The sequence below is a fragment of the Gymnogyps californianus genome, chromosome 1, assembly GCF_018139145.2.
Source record: "Gymnogyps californianus isolate 813 chromosome 1, ASM1813914v2, whole genome shotgun sequence".
In the NCBI taxonomy this organism is placed as follows: domain Eukaryota; kingdom Metazoa; phylum Chordata; class Aves; order Accipitriformes; family Cathartidae; genus Gymnogyps; species Gymnogyps californianus.
This window is the reverse complement of record NC_059471.1, coordinates 161,188,576-161,205,969: the sequence shown is the minus strand read 5'-3', so window position 1 is coordinate 161,205,969 and position 17,394 is coordinate 161,188,576. Positions and strand designations below refer to the sequence as shown.

Genomic DNA, 17,394 nt, shown 5'->3' with positions numbered 1-17,394 from the left:
GCTGAGCCGCGTTCCCCCTCCCTCCCCGCTGGCCCGGGCAAAGTTGAAGCCCAGGGAGGGACGGGCTGAGCCGCTGCTGCCCCAGGAAGGGACCGCCGGGAGCCCAGCCCTTATCCAGGCAGGGTTTTCTTTCAGGCAGGGATTATTTTTTTCAGGCAGGGATTTTCAGCAGTCCCGTCATGTGTGTGTACACAGCGGGGTCCTCACCTTCACTCCTGAAGCTGCTCGGTTTTATCCCCTGCCCCCCCAAATGAACCCCTAAAGCTGCGATTTGCAGTCTTTGGCAGAGGTGGTAGCAGGTCCAGGGGGACCTCCGGTGCCCCCGGAAAGCCAGCTGGCATTGGGAAGGGGAATTGCTAGAGAGGGCCCTAAAGGAAAAGGGGCAGGGGGCTGCACATCACAAAATGCCAGGCTCCGCTGTGCAGTTACACTGAGGCGATGCTTCTCACCGCAAGGCAAAGCGAAGATGCCTGGCCCAGAGCTCAATGCTGAAGAAACCTGGAATAGGTGGGGTGAACCACCCTAGTTGTGCAGGGAGAGCTCAGGGCTTTGGGCTCCTCTGTGGGCTGGGGCAGGGAAAGGAGGGAAGAGATTTCACCTGTTTTGAGTTTCAGAGGCCTCTGGGAGCCTCCTGCACGGCTGCAGTTTGTCCTTGTATAAAGCACAAAGCCAGGCCCTAGCAGGGGACAACCTGGCCAAGATGACTGACGCACATGGGGGGGGACGGAGGCAGGGACTCGGGCACAGCTGCCAGCTACACGGGCTCCTGGGACACTTTCTGCAGCCCTCCAAAGCCGCTCTCGCGCCATTTTTGGTATCCCAGGAACGCCAACACAATTGACCGTATCTTCTTTCATGCCACTAAAGCCCGCTTCATCCCTGTAAAACCCTTGGTGCCATCATAGCACCGGGAAATAATAAAGGGAAGGAAAGCAGCTACGCCGAGATTTTAGTCCCAGGTCTACTGCTCACCCCTCTCTGGCTTTAAAAAAAGGCTCTGTGCCTCAGTTTCCCCACCTGAGAAATGGGTGAAGGATGAAGGGAAGGGGGGTGTTAGTGAGCGTGGTGCCCAGGAGGTCACGGGAAGGCAGCACCATGCTGAGCCTGCTCAGATCAAGTGCTGGAGACCCAGGTGCTGCCTGCAGTGACCTCCAGGGAAGGGCAGCTGCCCTTCCTCGCCATTCCCAGGGCCTGGCTCCTACCTTGTTGCGCTTCTCACTGGCATTCGAACGTGGCTGCGGGCTTCCCGAGGAGCCGGTGCTGCTTTGCAGTGGGAAGGCGCCTCCACCCAGCTGGGGCTGCAGGGGGAGAAAGCAGGAGCTGAAGCCATGGGGATTTAGTCCTCACCCCAGTTTCCCAAATCTGAGCATCCACCTCCCCACACAGGCCGGGGCGGGAAGCATCCTCCCCCCTCCTAATGCCAGGCAGGCAGCGCAGCTCCCCTGGAGAAGCAGAGGAGCCGGGGAGCTGGGGTGTGCAGAATTGCAACCCAGGGGACCCACCCACTCTGTGCTTGCCAGTGTTACAGCTGGCAGGGTCCCCATCACCTCTGGCTCCTGCCCTACTCACATGGTAAATGAGAAGCCTCTTGTTCCCCCAGTCACTTTCCAATGGCTTCTCTGGGTTGTCTGTGTCTCGTGCATGCTCGGGACCCTTCCAGTCGTCCTCCAGTCGCTGTGCTGGACTCTCAGGCCTTTTCCAGCTGTCATCCGGCCGTAGTCCTATGTCCAGACATCTAGCGGGGCTTTTCCAGTTCCTTTCCAGCTGGCGCATCAAGTCCGCATGGCACACGGGCTTCTCTTGGCGCTTCCAGTCCTTCTCCCATGCCTGCGCTTGGTGGGCATCTTCCCAACCCCTCCAGTCCTGCTCCAGTGGTCGTGTTGGGCTTGTGGGGTGCAGGGGCTTGCCTCGGCCTTTCCAGTCACTGCCGGTGCCCTTCCCGGGGTGGGAGGGTGGCAGCTTTTCCCGGAGGCTCTGCCAGCCACATTCAGACGGCTTCCCGGGCCCCCTCAGGTGCAGTGGCTCCCCTGGCTTCACCTGTTGCCTCTCTGCCCCCCGCACTGGGCCGGGAGGGGAGATCTCCTTTTGGCTTCTCCACGTGCTCTCCGTACGTCTCCCAGGGCTGAGGGACCGCGGCGGTGGCCCTGCCCGGCTCAGCCCACTCTTATCCGAGCCCTTCCCAAGGCCCGTGGGGTGCAGGGAGTCCCCTCGGTTCTTCCTTTCCAGGGCTTGCCCTGTACCCCCGGCCTGCCAGGTGGCTCGGCCCCTCTCCGAGTTCAGGGGGCAGCCGGGCTCCCCTCGGCTTCTCCAGCTTTTCTCTGAGCGCCAGGGAGGGCTCGTGGGCTCCCCTGCCCTCCTCTCCGACCGGCGGGCTGGGCTTGTGGAGCGCGGGCTCCGGCTGCCTCTATCCAGCAGCCAGCTGGGGCTGGCAGGGTGGGGGGGTCCCCCAGTTCCTGCTGGCCTTCTCGGGGCGCTGAGCTGGGCTGGGGGAACGCAGGGGCTCCTTGGGGTCTCTGCTGCGCTGCTCGAGGTGCCAGGAGAGCCGCTGACCCTAGGGACACGAGGGAGAGAGAACAGAGAATCCTCTTAAAAAAAAAATAAATGCTAGTGAGTGGGAACAAGACAGGATTAAGGCTGGGAGACGATTTGGTTAAATAATTCCCCAGACAGCAATTGCAGCCCCGTGCACAGAGCCAGCCCGTACTGAAGAGAAGCCTCTTGCACCCAAAGGGTGAAAGGGCTGCTGCCATTTAAGAGCCAAGAGTCCCAGTCCACGGCAGGGGGAGGGCTGGGAATAGAGGGAAGGGGGAGCAGGGGAAGGGAAGAGAGAAGCATGTGGCAGAAATAGAGGAAAATGTGGCAGGGAAAAGCAGCCCAGCTTGGGGACTTGGGATGGGGTCCCACTGCGCAGCCAAGCCTCACCTCCCTGGGCAGGCTGGGGCTGGACTGCCTCCGAACTAGGCGGCCTTTGCTGGGTGGCACCGGGGTCTTGCCATCGAGCCGGTCCACGCGGCCCTCCTCCAGGGCCTGGAAGGCCTCCAGGGTCTCCGATTTCCTGCAGGCACACACAGTTTGTCCGGCTGCCACCAGGCTCAGCTCAGAGGCAGAGCCCCTGTGGACCCTGTTCCACCTAAGCCTGACTCTGCAGACCTCCGCCTGCCCCAGACACCGTGTGCACCGTAGCCTCTCCCTGTCCCCATTGCTTCAACCACCCCAGCTTTCATGTCCTGCTGCCTCACCCATGTCTTCTTCACCCTATTCCTTAAGCTTCCCTCCATCTGGTCCTTCACATCCCACCCACCTGCCCAGGATACTTCCCTGGTACCCATTTACATCACCTCCTGCCCTATGCCACTGACACCGGAGCCACTCTTGCTTCTCCAGCCAAGACCCAATCAGCACTGGGTACTTCTTGGCTGCCCCCATTCTTTCCTGAGTGGGTCGTACAGTGGACACTGGATCCGTGGGGAGCCACTGACGCTGGGAGTGGGGATCACCTCTTTTCTTCCCCCTTTCCATGGCTTGCCCTGCTCCACAGCACGTCCTGCAGCTTCCAGGAGGTGGCTGTGAGGATGAGGAGGGTGGGCTGCTCTCTCCGCTTCCAGCAGCACAGCTTCGCTCCACCTTTCCAATGGCCTCAGCTGCCTGCGTGCCGCAATGGGGGAGCTCCCCAGGCCAGGAGGCGCTGAGCCTAAATACAACCCTTGCTTTAAGGGAAATTTAAGCACAGCTGAAAGCTGAGCTTTGCCATCTAGCCCTGCTCTCTCCCTGAGGCACGGCAATTCGGAGGTGGGGGGCCCCCGACAGCATAGGGGGGTGATCCCCGACCTCTGACCACTGTGGAGACCCATTGCTTCTCACCTGCGTTCGCAGCCAAATATCCTCTCCACCTCCACCCGGCCGGGGCTGAGCGTGCGGGAGCCGCAGCGGTCAATGGCACCCCGTTGGCCGAGGCGCTTGGGCTTGGGCAGGTCTGCCAGCACCGTGTACTCCTGCCTCTCCAGCCCGTGCCGCCCCTCCGCGCCCCCGCCGCCGGGGTGCCCACGGGGCTCCGGAACCCGGGAGCCAGCGAGGTGCCCGCCGCTGCCCAACAGGTCGCTGCGGGCCAGCGAGGAGCCGGTGGTGGCACGCGGCGGGGTGGACGCCCATGGAGGGTCGGTTTTCCGGTGCTTCGGCCAGCTCTCCTTGGTCTTCTGGCTGGCGGGACAGCGCTCTGGGACGGGGAGAAGGCCATTACTGGGGGAGGCACGAGCGACGTGGGATGCCACCATGTCCACAGCAAAGCAGGTCTTCGGAGGACAGCTAGAAACGGTCCAGGAGGGCAGAGATAAAACCCAGACTCCCTCCAGGCGGGGTGGGAGCGCTGGGACACAGAACGGCGAGCCGAGGGCACGCCAAACCATGCAGACAGAGAACACCCGGGAGACCCATGGTTCATGGTCAGCACACACAGAGATGCCATCTCATGGACTCTGGGCCTCATCCCTTCGCATGGTGCCCGTGGAGGTGTTGAACGCCTCCAGGGACCAGAACTGGGTAAAGAGATGCTAAATCTAAATAGAGATCTGCCATGAACTTCGGAGACCCCTGGGTGGAAAGCAAACCAGAACTACGATCTCACACAGGAGCAAACCAAGTGTACCTGCTTTCAGTGGGCAGATTTCTTTCCTAAAACCCTGGGCCTCGAGTCTCACCCAGGATCCAGGGGAAACGGGCTGAGCCCACCTGGGTCTGTCTGCCTGCGGGGCTCGTGGCCGCACCTCATCCTTGTGGCCTGTGTAGCTCATCACGTCCCGTTTGCCCGATCCCAAAGTGTTGTCCCACAACCAGGTCATTTCCCCGTCCTGGGAGACAAGATAGGGCAGATCTCTGCAATGGGGACCGGAAGCTTTTGTGGGCTGGAAGGAGGTAAGAGCATATATGAGAAGTTACAGCCTGTTCAGCCCAAAGCTGCTGGTAAAAATGAACCAGGAGAGGAGCTGGGTGAGTATAAGATGACCCCAGCCCAACATCAATGGGCATGGCAAGAAACAACATAGGAAAGTCTGCATGGGGGAATCCAAGAGCGAGTCTCGTGCTCTTTAGGGGGACAGCCTCCTTTGTGGGGACTAAGGGTCTCAGCTGATCCTCCCTTGCATCTCAGGACCTTCTGAATGTGCCCAGCAGAAGTGGCATTGAAGGGCCGAGGGGGCTGGGGAGACGAAAATAACCCAAACCACGAGAGATCCCCATCTCACCCTGGCAAGCGCGGAGTTGGCTTCGGCACAGGCGCTGGGGTCGGTGCCGGTTTCTCTGTGCTCACCCTCAGCTCCGGGGCTGAGTGGGGGATATCCCCTGCTCTCGTGCCAGCTGTGGGGCAGGGAGAGAGGAGAGCTGGTGGTCAGCACATCTCGCAGAGCTCAGGGGCGGGTGGCAGCACTGGCAGCCCAAGCCACACCAGCTCGCTCTCCACTGGATGGGCAGAGGCTGGCACAGCCCATCCTGCGACCACCAGCCTTGCTCTAGAGGCAGTGAGGAGGAAGGAGACTCTTTTTGTGGTCCCCTGACATCTCCTGGGACAGCCAAGAGCAACTCGGTTACAGGGCATGGCGTGGGGGTTGCTCAGCCCTTTTCCCCAGGCACTGGTGTGCACAGCATCAGGGAGAAGGCACCTGATTTCCCCCTGCATGGCTTCCCACTCCCTTTCCTCCGTTCTTCCCACCGAGGGTGCTCATTGGAGCAGCACGGCTCCTGGTTGGTACTCACCGTTCTGTCCCCTCCACTGGGCCCACGCACACATATACCTCGCACTGCGGGGCTAAAATACGGAGGGCATCCCAGGGCCCGCCTGGGTCTGCGTCGCTGCCGGCATTGCACCCTGCAACCTCCACGGCATACTCCTGCAAGGAAGAAGAGGGTGCAATGGTGCTGTCAGCATGTCGAGGATGAGGAGGAAGGCTGCCCTTCGGAAACGCCTGCTTCTTCTACCTCCTCTGAGAGCAGCCTGGCCTCTGGGGCTCTTGATGCCTCTCCCAGCCCACTGTTGAGATTATTCTTCTACTTCAGGAGGCCAGAGAGGCCCAGCATGCTCCTATTTGATGCTGAATGCTGCAGACATCCCAGAGACAGCGCGTGTAGATGAGGGCTGAGGGAAACTGCCCCCCCCGCTGGCATCGATGCTGCTGGCAGCCACTCTCCCTCACCACCCGGATAGCCCGGGGAGAGGCAGAGGAGCCAAGAGGGAGGGATATTTTTGCAGAGGAAGCTGTAGCCCCAGCCCCTCTCTCTCTCTGTCAGGGCTTGCAGGCGTCTCAGCATCCTCCCCAGCCCTGTTACCTGCAGGGCTTATGAGCAGCAGTGGGGGAAGCTCCAGGAAGCTGGCTGTCTGCGCCGCCTTCCCTCCAGCGTCTCGCCTGCACGGGGATTCGCTCAGAGGTGACAGCTCTGAGCAGATCGCCGGCGAAGGGCTGAGGTAACCTTAGAGGGCCCGGGGCCAGGGGGAGAGAGGGAGAGGGCGAGACAGAGAGAGGGAGGCTCATTACTATTTCATCATCCCAGGCCAGTTGCTCCTGGAGGACGGCGAACAACATGAAACCCTCCGTGAACATGAAACCGGCTGTTGCCCGGTCGGAGGCAGCCAAGCAGCTTGTGCATCCAGCCCTGTGCCAAAGGACCATGCCGGATCGAGATATCCGGAACCCAAAGTCCTGTGAGATTTATCCCCCTCCTGCCTTCCCTTCCAGGAACAGCTCACTGCAGCTGCCCCAGGGACAGGACTCAGCCCTGGCCGTAAGCCGATAGCCGGGGGCCACAGGGACATCCACCAGGACCATATTTTAGGTGAGGCAGGCTATAAATGCCAGCAGGCACCAAGCAGAGATTAATCCAGGGTGGGTCCCTGCTCTGCCAGTCCTCCCTTCCCTCCTTGTAGCTTTGCATCTGCAACACTCCTGCTTTCCCTTCCAGGATCTATCAAGTCCCTTGTACCCGGTGTCCAGCCCTTCCCTGCTAAGGTGGCTCCCAGCTCTGGCCTGGGCACGGTTAAATGATGGATTCCTATGCCTGGGAAGACTCTCTCCCCATGCAGCTTTTCCCCAGAGACATCTAGAAAGCCCGGCTGAGCCTTTGTCTTAGGGATTTCCATCTCTACAAAGGCACGTGGAGTCCCAACATGGAACAAAGGGGCCCTTAATGAAGTATTCATAGCCTCCAGGTGGGATGGAGGAGCTCACCTGGATGGCGTGCTGGTGAGCCCCTGCGGCTCGGAAACAGTGCTGGCACAGGCTCTTTGCAAATATGTTGGCTTCAAAGTTCATGCAGGGCACGTCATCTACTGAACCAGACATCGTCCATAGCAGGAATGAAGATTTTTGGCTGATGGGCTGCTGTCAAGGGGCAGCCAGGAGGAAAAGGAGGAAGGAACAGCAGCAGAAGACCAGAGCTTAGGGTCCCCCAGCCTCAGGCTCCTGTGGAAGCAGGAATGTTATTCCCAGACTGAAGTTTGCTGCTCTCAGCTGGCAATACTGGAATCGAAGGGCATCCAGGTGCAAGGTGATCAGTGTGATCCATACAGGTAATAAAAGGGTATGCTCCAGCAGGGACCTCTTTTAGAAAGGGGCACTGCACCCTCAAATGACTGCTGACACCCCCCAATTTGGGAGTCCCTGCGAACAGAGGGAATGCTGCTCACATCCTGCAATTTTGTTTGATGGAAGTTTTCTTCCTTCAAGATCTCTTAAAAGGCACAAAAAGGTAACCTTTCTTCTTGACTATGGTGCTCATAAAGGGATAGCTATAAGCAGCTTAGGAAATTTGGAAGCCCACAAAGACTCTTCCTAAACTTGTTGATCCCACTAAAATTTCTGAGATCTGTAGGATAGTCGATTGCAAAACTGTGAAGGGCAACAAGCATTGCTAGCATAACAGCTGGGCTCCACACTTCTGTCCTGGCTTTTCACAAGCATCTCGTCCACCATCACCTCCTCTGTCCTGCAGGGTTTGAGAGCGAGTCCTTGGATTTGAGGATGTGATCTGTGCTGGGAGGGGTCCGCTTAATTTGTCCGGAGGAGGCACCAACAGAAGGACAGGAAATCAGTGTGGGATGAGTCCAGCATCCCTGATGTGAACATGCCACTGCTCCCCTAAACATGGACACTTGAGTCAGAGCATCTGATCAAGGCTACGGCTGCTCCCCAAAACAACCAGGGCCAATTGTCAATGCCAAAACCAAGCTGTAATTTTTGTTTGTCAGTGCACTCATTTTCAATACAGCAAGGTGCACTAGTGCCAACCTTGCAGCCTCCCTCCTCACATTGGGGCATGTTTTCTTGACTCGTTCACACAAAATGCTGGACAGGAGCCTAAGCACTCACCTGCCAGGGATGCAGCACGGAACACCCCAACATCGCTACCCACCCCTGCCCATGGAGTGCCACCCGTGGCTGGAGCCCATGGCGCCCCACTGCCTGATGGGCAAATCATTGCTCCCCACATCCCTTGGGGCCTACTGCCAGGCTGTGATCCCCATGGCCTCTGGCATGCATACACGCATGCAACCAGCCATGGCCAGTGCTCCCAGTGCCTCCCAGTACCCCCAGTACCTCAGCTTCCCTATGGCTCCCAGCACCTCGCCGCCCGCCGAGCTCCCCAGTCAATGAAGCTCGCCGTGGGAACCGCTGGGAGCGAGGCCCCGCCCCTTCCCCTCTCATTGGCTGCCACCGAGCAGTGATTTGAATAGCGCCCTCTGACTGGCTGGCGGAGGCTCGGGGCTATGGCGCCCACGGGTGCGGGGGCACACGTGCCGGCAGCAGCGGGCAAGCGATCGACCCGGCCGGGCCGGGCTTGGCGGCCCCGGGGCTGGGGGGAGGCTGGGCCTGGGGAAGGGGGCACCGGGCTGCGGCTCATCCCCCCGCCTCGCGCCTTCATACCTCGGCCTCTTCCCTCCCCCTCGGCTGCATCTCCCCCGGGTCCACCCCACCGCCTGCCGAGGGTCTGCCCCATTGCTCCCCCGGAGGCATCACCCCAGGAGTCAGTTAACCTGAACCCTAAACAGGTGCCAAAGCAGTGGACTCATCCGCAAGCACCGAGACAGCCAAATGTCACTGTGTCCCCGGCACAGCTCCAACAGGAGGTCCTCCCTACCCACAGCACTCCCCAGAGAGGTTTGTCTAACCTGGGCTTTACCTGCCAAGCACAAGCCCTGCCTGAGCCTCGCTATTCCTAGTGAAACGTGCTTAACATCTGTCCTCCATTGCTCCTGCTACAATTCAACTTCCTTCTCTGCCCGGTCCTGGTGAGTGTTAAAAAAAGTTTAATTTCACTTTTTGTTTACCCATTGAAGGCAGTTTGCAATCCACTCTTCAAACCTGTCTTTCCCAGACAACCCCAGTTATTCCGCTCCATTAGTCCCCAAAAGTTCTTGTCACTTGCCCAGTAACTTTTTTTCCCCAGTTCATTTCTACAATACAATGCTGGAAGCAGCAGTGGGACTGTACTGGGTACAGCCTTGGGCTTGATATGCTACTTAAGAGCAATAAATACAGTGCAGTGATCATCACACAGCTCATGCACACGCTGCAACCGTGCCACCTTTGCGCTGCGCTCCTATTTTTCCCCAGCTGTCTGACCTTTTTGGCTCCCAGTCTGGTTTTGATCCTCTGTAATCCCAATTATATTTTTGTGTGTGCATGTGTGTGGAATCGCAGTCTAGCCAGCGAAAGCCATCATGCATGGAAACCCCAGCGTGGCAGCCCGTGTCAAAGCCTTGCATCTCGCCGTGCGAGCCCTCGGGCGCAAGCACGAGTAATGCGCAGGTGCCCGACGTGGCCTAGCTGCAGAGCCAAGCATGAAAAGCCTGCACGCAGGCTGTGGAAGGGGGAGCACACAGGGAGCTGCTGGTCTCTGCTTTTCCTTTTTGGAGTAGCGGCCGCACTAGCATGTTGATTTTTGCAGGTACCTTATATTTGGAAGTGGCCTCCTCCTGAACAGCTGGAACTTGTTTGTGAGCAGCTGGGGGGGCGGCGGAAAACCAACAAAAATGCTCAAATCCATCTTGAAAACAAGGGGAAGCAGCAAACAACAATTTTAAGCCACAGTCTGGTATGAACTGTAATGTGTCTGGCAAACATTTAACGCACTAACTTGCATGTGGGAGCTCATATCCTTGATCCAATATATCCTGAGGTAGCCCGACTGCATGCCCTGTGCGTAACAGAGACAGCAGACTAGGGCTGAGTCAGTAATTTACATTACAAAATAAAGCTTTAATCGATCAAATGGAGAAATCAATAGTGCAGCGAACAATCCTGATGGTTAACACCCTATAGGATTTAACAGTTCTGTTCTCAGTTTTTCCACATGCTTTTTTTTTTTTTTATGTGAAAACACAACTTCCAGCAGGAACTGGGAGCTTTCAGAGCATGGAAGAGGCCGTTGGAGATTTCAGCTGACACTTCAGAAAGGCTCAGAAGTTATTAGGGCCAGGGAAACAGCAAACTAACAGAGAGATTCTTCTAAATCACCTGGCAGCAAAGTAACAAACACTGAAGTGCTATTGAGGTCACTCTTAACGTCCCATCAGGATTACAGTGAGGTAATCCAACGCTGCCCAACTACCATGCCAGGCTGTCTACAGGCTGCAGAAGGCAGCCCAACCCACAGTTCACACTCCACACTTCAGCAGATTTCACAGACACACAGACCGTACGTTTCCTTTACAGCAGCCATCCCAGCTCCAGAGCAAACTCCTGGGGTGGGGAGGTGGAAGTCACCTCCCGCCCATGGTCACTCCACAAGGCGCTATGTCCCGGAGAGAAGGGAAAGCTGCTGTACGACCCAGACCAAGGGTGTCACACACTGTCCTCCAGCTTTGAGCTGCAGTCCCTGTGGCGTGGTACACCACTCCAAACAGAACTTCCCTCTCCTTCCCTCCTACATCCCTCTCAAACCTGAGAACTGCAGAACGGCTCTAGAGGACGTAACTCTCAAACCAGAACAAGAAACACTTTGTGCTCCACACATGCCACCTCTTGAGCACTTCGGATGAGATCCAGTCCGGCAACAGACTTTTGGCCTTGCCTCCAAGTCATGTTTTTGCAGCTCTGAAACACCCAACACCCCGAGGCGAGACAGGAAGATGGGTAAGGTCACACATTAAACCCCACGAGCTTTCTGGAATGGCCTTTAAGGCAGTGTATGAGAACTATTTTGGAGGTGAGGAAACCACACACACTGCACTTTCATGATGTGATCGAGATTATTCAGTGTTAGTGCCTAAGAACTCAGCCCAGGACAGGACTTGAGTCCAAGCACACAAGGCACCAGTGGCGCATGGGATAAGTGTCCAATTCCCGAAGAAGGTAAATGGTGGGAAGAGAAAGGGAGGTGCAAAAGGACCCCATTCCTCACCACAAGCATGCGGGTCACCCAGTTCCCTCCAGAGGAAGATGCTCTAGCAGAAATTGTGTAGCTGCTGTCAGTGTTGAGATCATGCCCTCCTCCTCAACACACTCTGAATAATTTCTGTGTGCACATGCGTGTGCACACTCCAAGAAATGATGGAGAGAGACATCAGGCTGGTGCCGTTAGCTTTAGCGGCTGGTGGCCATCAGCATTGCTCTGATGTTCCTCCACGAAGCCTCAGGCACTGGTTTACTCCTTCCCCTCCCATTTCTGGCACGAGGACTCTATGTACTCACCCATTGCTGGACTGCCAATCTTCTGGTGTGGGTTTTGGCCACACAGGCCTTTTCTTCCTTTGTCATTTCCTCGCCAGTACACATGTGGCATGGGAGGAGACCTGGCTGACAGAGGCATAATTGCCACCATCTCCTACAGATACTCCAGGACAGAGGCCAGCATGCTGCCTAGGCTCACTCTCCTCCGCAGAGGATTCACTCACGGTTTTGCCACCAATATTCCTCAACCACAACCATGCAAACCTTCCCCTCCCCGCCCCCAACACCGCTGAAGGCATCCATGCTAAAAAACATATACTGAGGTCCCAAGAAGAAAAGCAATTAACTGCTGATGACTGCAGCAGCCCTGAGGTAAAGGGCAGCCTCTGCCGCTCCCATCCCAGAGAGGGCCACACACATACAGCAAGGGCATTAGGGCATTTCATACTCCCCTGAGCTATCGCAATTAAGATCAGCATATTCAGCAGACAATGGAATGAGCCATTCCTGCTCTGGCTGGCTCTGTGTTACCACAGAAATAGCTCCTAGCTATTCCATTTCCCAAGCACCAGTGGATTTCAATATCCTTTAAGCACCAGGAATCATCTCCCCTCTTTCCAGCTAACTGGTGTGAGCACAGTTGCTGTTATGCTTCAAATAAGTCACAAATGGTTTTTTTCTTAGCAAAATGACTTCATAAAGATTTATTCACAAAGGTACCAAATTTCACCTGGCACAGGTACTGAACAAAAAGTACCCCTGCATTCAGGTGTGGCACTGGAGAAGAAACACATGAAACAAGATGACACCATGTCTCCATGGAAAAAGGATTTACTGCACAGCAGAAATGCCAGGGCACTGATGCACAAGTGGAAGCAGAGCTCTTCCAAGTCTCATAAATTGCCCTGACGATGTCGCACTCTGCCCCAGATCCTCTCCTTTGATAAAGCCAAGTATCAGTTCTGGAAGGGGAAGCCCAAGGACAGATGGGTTATGCCAAATAGAGAATGTGACCCCCAGCAGAAGTTTTTAGAGACTCCGTGGCACCCAGACACTTAGCTGGAGATCACTGCAGAAATAAATGGGTAGGGTGTCTAGTCACCCTGGCCAGAGCCCAGGTGAGAGAAAGGCTGAACTGGGCTCACTGCTGGTCAGAGGGCCAAGTAAACAAGGCCCTTGCTCACAATGAAGGGGCCCCAAAGAGCAGCAGGCCAGACATGGAGCAGTGTCCCAGCTGCTGGTCTGAGCATGAGTTTCTCCATTAATCTTGGTCGCGGCCCATTTTGCCTGTCAGCCTCCGTCGCTGAGTCTTAGTGGTTCGCCCCGTGCTGGATTTCTGGATTTTCTTGCGTGGGCCTTGCCCACGTTGGGGTCTCTTTCCTTTCGTCTTTTTCCGGCTGTGCATGTGCAGCGTGGCAGTAAGAGAAGAGATCCTGTGCAGGGCAGGAAGAGAGAAATGTTTGGGGACCAAAGTCTGCAGGAGCAAGGCAACACCACAACAATAGCAGGAGAGCCCTGTGTGGCCCAGCAGGAATGGATGCCAGCCACTGCAAGCCCCAGAGAAACTCCACTGTGCTGGGCATCATCCTGACAGGGCAGGAAACCTGCAAGTCTACATGTGCAGTAACAACCAAAATGAATTTTCTGAGCAGTGGGCTGCCTAGCCACCACAGAGTTAAGTAATTTTCCGCATCCCCAAAGCAGTTGTAAATCCTGTATACTGAAAAATGTGGAGAATGCCAAAGCTTTAAGCTTTAGGGTCTTTTGACCTTCAATCCTAGAGGCAAACTCTGCACCCTGCAATACAACCTTCCCTGCAATATCTGCCGAGAAGAAGGACTAGGTAAACAGTTCAGGACAAAGCCCGCCCTGCACCACATCCTCTTCCTCCTCTTGCTGCTGCTGCTGTCACCAGGGATCAACGCAATGGGAATGGAGCGTCCAGGGCAGGCTTGTGCTCTGCCAGTGCCCTCTGCTGGCTCCTGCCCACCGGCGCCCAGGCAGCACAGCATCCTCTCCCTACAACCACACCGCTGATCTGGCAAATGCAAGATCCTCCTGATGAGCGTGCACAGTCTAGCAGCAAAGAGTTGAATGAATTTATACATACTTTTCAGATAGGAAGGGGTTTCTGGACTTCTTGGGCATTGTTCTTACAGGCTTGTTCACCACCTCTTCCGCTTTCTCTTCTTCTGATCCATCACTTTTTCCCTTAAAAAGGAAGCAAAAAAAGATAAAAAAATCCCTATAGACACATTAAAACAGCCAGTCTTCTGATTTCAGTGTTTCTGCTCCTTCTTGGTTTCATCCTGTTTTGTGAACCATCTAGTCATAGATGAAGTCTTTTTTAGTTCTCCACATCCCTTGCTGTCCAAATCTCAAGGTTTCTTACCGCAGCCCCTCACAAAGGGACAACCAGTGAGAAGTCCTACAGTAATCCACCCTAAGATCCAAAAACTTCAGCATGATCTTAACAGCCATGCAACTGAAGTCTAAAGTATGAATTAAAGGTTTCAGCTTTTTTCTTAAATTACTATTAAAACCTCTTTAAGTGGCTTTTCAGATTAGAAGATGACCTTACAAATGTAAAAGGTTAACTGCCAAACAGACACTTTCCCAAAGAGCTCAAATCCAGCCATGAGTCATGAACATCAAAAGGATCAAGTCAAACAGTGTCTGAAAGCCTCCATGAAACAAATATGAGATCTCAGTTACAATATGTTTGAGAATAAAAGCAACCATAACCAGAACTGAATGGTTTCCTTATTTGTGGTCCAAGCACAGGATCATGGAGAGAGAAATCCCTCCTCCTCCTAATAGCAATTTTTCCTGGACAGGACACAGGAAAGAGGCTGAGGATAGCCCATACAGCAAAGTCTGAAATCTTGCTGCTTGTTTTGTATCGGCTTTTAAAATACTACATTCTCCCCATCCAGCCCTGTGACACCTTTCACTTACACAAGGTCAGCTGCGTCTAGCAAAGGATTCCAGGGAGGTTTGGAGTGAGCCGTTCACACAGGAAATTTCTTCCTCTTTACAGGCCCAACATAAGTTGTGCAGGAATGTGAAAGTTATGAGTTTCCCTTTTCATCCCTGCTCCCAGCCAGCTGCAAGTATTTGGGCATATTCAGGGAGTACCAGCCCTACCTAGCCAGACCCAAGAATGTTTACGGCTGATACAACCAGAGAGGCAGCAAGAGGCTTTACCACAGGGGTGGTCAGTCCCAGCTGGCGTGCCCCTGAGAGGTCCAGGTCACTAATGGTGGTCACTGTTACAATGTGGTTTGGGTGGTCGATGTTCACAGACTCTGTCCGTGATGTCACCAAGTGCTCCAGTTCATCAGCCTCATCTGGGGAGACAAGAAATCCTGCACTACAAAGTGCCCAACTTTTCACAAGATACGCTCACTTGTTCCTGCAGTGCCATGCTGGGGGGGGGGGGGGGGTGACACCCAGCCTTTGCATGCAGGGTTAAAGGACGGAGGGGCTTGAACACCAGCACTACAAGCATGAAGGGCAAGCTGCTTCTCCCAGCAGAGGGAACCTGGCAACACCTTGGAGATGTCCTCCCGCTTGTTCCTTTCTGTACAACCCACCTGACGCCCTGTCCCACCAGGGCCAGAGGGCTGTGGGGGTCACCGCTCAGATCGCTGCCCAGCTTCCCAGGGGCACACGAGAGGAGCGAGGAGCTGACGTTGGGGGACAGCGTGTGAGCACCCCTGCTCCAGCTTTTATCACCCAGCCAAGGGTGTCGGACCACGGGTGCCCACCTCCCGCCTCTCACCCAGCCGCCCCACCGCCGAGGGCCCAGCGCCCGCGGCCGGCCAGCACGTACCGAGCGCCTCCTCCCTCTCGCTCAGCATCTTCAGGTACTCCTGGTGCCGCTGGGGGATGGAAACAGGTCACTGCGGCGTCTCTGCCGCTCCCGCCGCCCGCCCTCCGCCCGGGACGGCCCCATCCCCCTGCAAGCCGGGCAGGGGAAGCCCGAAGATCCCTCCTGCCCCGCGGACCTGCTCCGCTCCCAGCCCGCCATGGCGGGAGGGGACGGACCCTTCTCCCACGGAGGACCAGGGGGTGTTTGTAGGGGTACCTCCTCCTTCATCTTCCTCTGCTCCTCCTTCAGCTTCCGCTTGATCTCCTCCAGCGCCGCCTTCCTCCGCTCCACCTTCCGCTTATGGAAGCCGGTCAGGTACTCCCTGCCGCCGGCAACACAGAAACCCCCCGGCTTTTAGCGACCCCCTCACCGGGGGATGCCTCCGTCCCCCGCCCCGGGGCCCGCCCGACCTCACCTCCGCCTCTCCTCGTCGAAAGCCACCACCAGCCGCCCCTCACGGCCGCCCGCACCCTTCTTCTTCTTGCGGCCCATGGCGTTACCACGCTGCTGCTGCTGCCGCCGCCGCTGCCCGCCCCTTCCGCCGCCGCCCGGCGGCCGTGAGGGGCGGCCCCCTGCTCCACCCGCCATTTTGTGCCGCCCGCGTCCTCGCCGGGCGAAGGGGGTGGAAGGGTTGGTTTTCCTCTGTGGTCCCAGGCGGGAGGCCCTTGTCGGCTGAGCTGCTGCTGGGCTGAGGGCAGAGCGGCCCCAGGGTGCGGGGGAGCCCCGAGCATCACCGGCGGTGGGCTGCGGGGCGGGAGGGAGGGCATGCCAGTGCTACTGCCTTCGCTGCGGGGCGGCTTGAAGGAGCAGAGTGAGGCCGGCATCGGGTCCTCTTGTCCCACTGGTGTGTGGGGCGTCCCCTCGCCCGCTTCTGATGTGCTTTCTCCCCCCCCCCCAGGCTGGGGTGGGAGAGAGGAGCCATCATGGACCTTACAGGTGTCTGTTCCCAGCCCTAGCGTTCAGCCTGGGGTGGACAAGGGGTTTCTTCAGGCTTGGGTGCCTCCAGCTCCCGCTCCTCTTCAGCTCCCTCCCAGAAAAGGCTCTTATGGCACCGGCTTGTGCCGCCAGCGTAGCACTCGATCTTTTGCCCTGAGACACACTCTGCCACTCCTCTGAGTATTTTACACCTGCATCTCTTTATAATAAAGGTCACTCTTCCAATTATTTAACATCTGCATTTCTTCAATAAAGGTCTGAGAGTTTATTTCAAGCTATCGTAATTTCTTGGTGTCAGTGGCACCTGTGCTGCTCTTCTTAGCTGGGGAAGGCAAGTGCGGGCATGGGTCTTGGCTCTGACACTTGAGTCTCAAAGATGCAGGACCTGGACAAACCGCCATAGTTTCTGTAGTCGATGGTGGAGAGAGGTACCAGCATGATTTAGGTGAGGGCACCAGGCCTGCCATGTTTTTGTCTGCTGGCTTGAGCGACTTCGGGCTGAACTCTTGAACCTTTCTTGCACTCCCAGTCCTCGCCTTAAAAATGGGTGTAATGCTCGCGTGGTGGCCAGCTGACTTTGGTGGAAGCTCCTAAAGTGCTGCGGGGGCAGCCAAAGCCAACCCCCCAAGCCCACAGAGCGTGACAAGTCCTGACACGGCCTGGTGGCCGCTCGTCCAGGGCCCGCTCAGGGCCCGCTCGCCTTTATCAGCTTGCTTGCTGCTTGCGCTCTTTTCCTGGCCTGTCCTTTCACCAGCAGAAATGCGGAAAAACCAGTTCTGTGGTTAATTGCTGCACTTCCCTCCACGCCCATGGGGCAGGTCTCCTCCTCCTCCTCCTCACTCACAGTCTGGGTGCACTTCAGCCTCCAGCCTCTTTCCCCCTGCCTGCACTCAGCCGGCTCAGGTGCGCCGTCAGGCCTCCGCATTCCTT

General features: G+C 56.6%; 1 protein-coding gene across 1 annotated transcript; it reads right to left on the bottom strand.

Moving 5' to 3' along the window:
• Nucleotides 1–12,334: 12,334 nt before the first annotated feature.
• Nucleotides 12,335–16,020, bottom strand: NOL12 (nucleolar protein 12). The gene is made up of 6 exons (XM_050915393.1): nt 15,944–16,020; nt 15,745–15,850; nt 15,490–15,538; nt 14,862–15,004; nt 13,765–13,865; nt 12,335–13,087 (listed from the first exon to the last, which is right to left on the bottom strand). Exons 1-6 carry the CDS (start codon nt 16,018–16,020, stop codon nt 12,916–12,918), a joined length of 648 nt encoding a protein of 215 aa, XP_050771350.1. The 3' UTR covers nt 12,335–12,915.
• Between the last annotated feature and the right edge of the window lie 1,374 nt (nt 16,021–17,394).